Source organism: Penaeus monodon, chromosome 21, assembly GCF_015228065.2.
Source record: "Penaeus monodon isolate SGIC_2016 chromosome 21, NSTDA_Pmon_1, whole genome shotgun sequence".
Taxonomy (NCBI): Eukaryota; Metazoa; Arthropoda; class Malacostraca; order Decapoda; family Penaeidae; genus Penaeus; species Penaeus monodon.
In genome coordinates, this window is record NC_051406.1 from 37,532,983 (window position 1) to 37,533,466 (window position 484).

The window sequence follows — 484 nt, forward strand, 5'->3', positions numbered from 1 at the left end:
TTAATAGCCCCTCAACACATATGCCAACACAGCCAAACTCAAATACCCCCTCCCTTCCCTTCACACATACCCAGAGACACACAGAACCCTCCCCCATCCCTTCCACCCCCCTCCCACTTCCCCCATCCATCCCCCCCCACCCATCCACCCCCACCCATTCACCTTCACTCACTCACCCCCACCCATCCACCCCCACCCATTCACCCCACCCATCCACCTGTCACAAGGCACCCAAACCCCTCGCGTATTTGGCGCCTCACCTGTTCCGTTGACACCTGAGGGTCTGATTCGCTTGTCGTAACGATCCTGCTGGAAGAGTTCGTCTAAGATGGCCTTCTCCTTCTCCCTGTAGTTGAGGTTCGGAGCGCCCGGCTTCATGCACCTGCAACGAGGGAAACAGAGAGAGAGAAAAATTAAAAGTTGGAACTCGAAAGGTTTTAAGAAGATGGAGAAGGGAATTGAAAATGGAAAGGTTTAAAAAGGT

The 484-nt window shown here is 53.5% G+C and overlaps 1 protein-coding gene across 1 annotated transcript in view; it reads right to left on the minus strand.

The window, feature by feature from the left end:
• Positions 1 to 484, minus strand: part of LOC119586457 (glutamate-gated chloride channel-like) — a gene marked incomplete in the record, with an annotated part of 67,121 nt that overhangs the window by 45,865 nt on the left and 20,772 nt on the right. Inside the window, 1 exon segment of the mRNA XM_037935190.1 lies at positions 261 to 382. Within this exon segment, the coding sequence (XP_037791118.1) occupies positions 261 to 382 (122 nt within the window).